Here is a 3,539-nt window from a genome sequence, read left to right on the forward strand (position 1 = left end):
GTCCAGCCACACAAGACCCCTAGGGTGGAGCCAACGGGAAAGGGGGGGTCGGGCACGCCGGGTCGTGAGGGTGAGTGCAGCTGCCCCTTCCGCCAGGCCGAGGCCACGTCCCCCGGGAATGAGGACAGCCCCTGAGCACCTGCTACAGGCGTCACCACATTTAATCCTAGAAATCCACGTGCGCAGCCGCCATCCCAATGGCCTCTGCTTGCCCAGCACCCACTACGTGCCCAGCACCCACAGTGCGCCACAGGCCTCACTGGAACTTTGCTCGTGACCGCACAGGCGACAACCTCGGGCCGTCGAGCAGCAGGGAGGCAGCTCTGAAGCTCACCTTCCCGTGGCTGTCGATGCCGACGAGGGCCAGAGAGGTCCAGGAGAGCTGCATGGCCTTGAAGTGGACGGCGGGGCCGGTGGTCCGCGGGCGCTTGATGGCCGGCTCGTCCGCGGAGCGCGGGGCTGCAGAGCTGTAGAAGACGGCCATGCTCTGCAGTGACAGCCGGTGCACGATGTGGACGCTGCCATCGTGAAAGGCCAGGGCCAGCCCTGCAGCCGGAGCACAGGCTGCTCAGCCGTGCGAGGCGCCCGCCCAGCTCCCGACCATGGGAAGGGGCTGCGCGGGGGAGGGCATGGCCCCAGGCCACCCACAGCCCGCCAGCCGCCCCCACAGCCGCTCTCCCCTCGTCCTTTGTGGACAGTCCTGAGAATCAGTGGAGGAAAGGGCCATAGGTTCAGGCTGTGCCCCCCCCGCCTCCCAGCACCTGGCACAAATGGGTCCCTTCCAGACAGTGGAAGGGGACGGTGGCTGCAAAGGCCCTGGGGTTCCAGAGCACACAAGGGCCTCGTGGTGGGAATGGAGGGCAGGGAGGCCGAACCACCATGACCAGTGGGCACCAGGGTTAGGGCTCTCTCGGAGCCCTGACTCACTCGGGGTCAGTGACACCCACGACTGACCCAGGATGGACGCCGGACGCGCCATGATGGCTACTGCCCACTTGAAGAGTCCGCCCAAAGCTCCCAGCCCCACCCTTGCAGACGGCTGCCGGCCCTGTACGCGTGCTTCGTCAGCCCGTCCCGGCCCTGGGGCGTGTGGGACCCTGGAAGCAGGCCACCTGGCAGACGGGAGGGCCCCGCGCCCACCGCCCCCCGGGGCCCGCGCCAGCTGTACCGAGGCCGGGGTAGAACTGGGTGTCACTGGCCACCTTCAGGTCAGTGTTGGTCAGCGAGATGGGCAGCTTAGGCAGCGCTACGGCAGACACACGGTCCAGATCGTTGGTGGCCGACAGGATCCGCCACTTGAGAATCATGGGCTGTTTGTCACCAACTGAAAAGGGGGCCAGGGGAACGGGGAAACGACAGAATGAGAAACGCCACACGACGGAACCCCGCAGGGGACGTGCCCGCCCTGGCACCCCGGTCTCCAGCCTGGCCGCTCAGAGCACTTCACAGTCCAGCCAGCGGGCACGGACACACGCAGACCCCCAGTCCCGCCCTGGGACCTCGCCCGACGAGGAGGCCGTGGGTGGTGGGGGGAGGCCACCATGCCTCCGGCTGAAGCCAGAGCAGAAAGGCGGAGCACACCCCGCCCCTGGAGCCCCCCCCCAATAGCCCTCCTGCTACGGCCAGCTCGCGCTGCGTTTTCTTAACAGGACAGGTGCTGGGAGGAGCCCAGATCAGCCTGGTGCCAAGGCTCCAGCTGGATGGTCACAGAGCCACAGATCTGTGCCCCCTGCATCCACACCCTTGGCGTGGTGATGGACCCCCCCCAACAGGTGGAGTGGTTTCCGGGAGGCCCGTGGCCACAGCACGAGGGCGAACGTGACACCAGCAGACACGGTGTGACACGCCACCGTGGGGGGAGATGCGCGGCCCACGCTGCCCAGGGAGGAGCGTGGAGGTGGTGCCCCAGATGGCCCCCCAGAGCTGCGACTGAGCCGTTCAGGATGCCGTGTTAATACGGCCACGACTGGGGCGCCTGCGTGGCTTAGTCGGTTAAGCGTCCGACTTTCGCTTGGGTCATGATCTCGCGGTTCGTGGGTTCGAGCCCCGCGTCGGGCTCTGTGCTGACTGCCAGCTCAGAGCCTGGAGCCTGTTTCAGTCTGTGACTCCCTCTCTCTCTGACCCTCCCCTGCTCATGCTGTCTATCTCTCTCCTAAAAATAAAAAATAAAAAAAAAAAATTAAATTAAAAAAAAAATGTAATACGGCCGCGACAGTGAACCATCAAATGACTTCTCCCCGCCGCCGCCTGCCTGCCTGCCTCCAGAGCCTTGCTCTGAACGGCTTGTCACAGCACATAAAGAAACAACAGACCCAAGCCCCCCAAGGGGGAGACTGAGGCCCAGAGAGCACCGATACTGCCTGAGGCCAGAATGTGACTTAGCATCCAGCATGGACGACAGCCACACAGCACCCGCAGGCCCAGGCCAGCGGTCACGGTGAGCACTGCACAAATGCTATGTGATGGCTGTGGTCAGGCTGGCCCTGGGGCTGGCCACCCCTTGCTCCAGGTCACAGGGATGGTGCAGGCCTGCGTGCCCTGCCTGCCACACGTGGTCATGCTGGCCGCCAGCTACGAGCTCACTCAGGACGTGGGGTCTGGGGAAGGTACTTCGCGCTGACTACCGGCCCTGGCGCAGGTGGTGTATGTAACCGCCTGGGGGGCCGCAGCCGCGGGGGCCTCTTGACTGCGCTTCATTAGTAGTTCCCGTTTAGCGCCCTCCTGGGCAGCCAACCACTCCAGGGTCCATTAGCGCTAATCAGCAAAGAGCCCTGCTTTCATCTGCTGGAAATCCTCTCTATCTGTGGGCCCGGGGGACGCCTTCACCCTCTCTGAGCTGCAGGGGGTGAAAATAAAGTGGCTTTTCCGACTTTGACTTCGCAGTCATAAAAGGCCAGGCCAGCGTGTCCCAGGCTCTGCCGGGGAGCGGGGACAGTCCCGGGGGAGGCTGGTGCCATCTGGAGGATCCACAGTGAGTGTGGGGATGGGGGGGGGGGGAGTCCTCGGGTATGTCCTAGAGAAACTCAGCCAACCCTCTGGGCTTCCTCCCCGTAAACCAGTTTCTGGAGGCTTGTTGTTAGGATTAAGTGCCCTCTGTGGCCCAGGGTCTGTGTGCACCCCCAGCCCCACTGCACTGTCTGCTCGCCCCCCTCTGCTCAGCCCTGCTCTAGCTCACTGCTGGCCTCTTGCCCCAGGGCCTTTGCACTGCAGTTCCCTCAAGCAGGCACGTGCTCTCTGCAGGAGGCAGGAGAGTGAGGCAGTCAGGTGACCCGCCCTGTGGGATTGTGGGATGCCTAGGCCACTGCCCCTCTGAGCCTCCGGGCAGAAACGTTGAAGTGCTGCACGGCAGGTGTGAAGGACCTGGGGCGGAGGGGGTGGGGCTGCGGGGAGCCTCACCCACGGGTGAGATCTGCTGGAAGACGTTGTTGACGGGCAGCCCCTCCTTCCGCAGAGACCAGCACTCCACGATGCTGCTCGTCTGGCTGGACGCGCACAGGAGCACCTGCAGCGGCACAGGTCAGGGTGAGGAGCCAGAGGGC

The 3,539-nt window shown here is 64.7% G+C and overlaps 1 protein-coding gene across 1 annotated transcript in view; it reads right to left on the bottom strand.

Moving 5' to 3' along the window:
* The window catches only part of MED16 (mediator complex subunit 16), a 10,948-nt gene that overhangs the window by 3,696 nt on the left and 3,713 nt on the right, over positions 1 to 3,539 (bottom strand). Inside the window, exons 6-8 of the mRNA XM_077760627.1 lie at positions 3,397 to 3,502; positions 1,169 to 1,324; positions 335 to 546 (exon numbers count right to left, since the gene is read on the bottom strand). Of these exons, the coding sequence (XP_077616753.1) occupies positions 335 to 546; positions 1,169 to 1,324; positions 3,397 to 3,502 (474 nt within the window). The remainder of the gene's footprint in view (positions 1 to 334; positions 547 to 1,168; positions 1,325 to 3,396; positions 3,503 to 3,539) is intronic.

Source organism: Crocuta crocuta, unplaced genomic scaffold, assembly GCF_008692635.1.
Source record: "Crocuta crocuta isolate KB4526 unplaced genomic scaffold, BGI_CrCroc_1.0 scaffold443, whole genome shotgun sequence".
Lineage (NCBI taxonomy): Eukaryota > Metazoa > Chordata > Mammalia > Carnivora > Hyaenidae > Crocuta > Crocuta crocuta.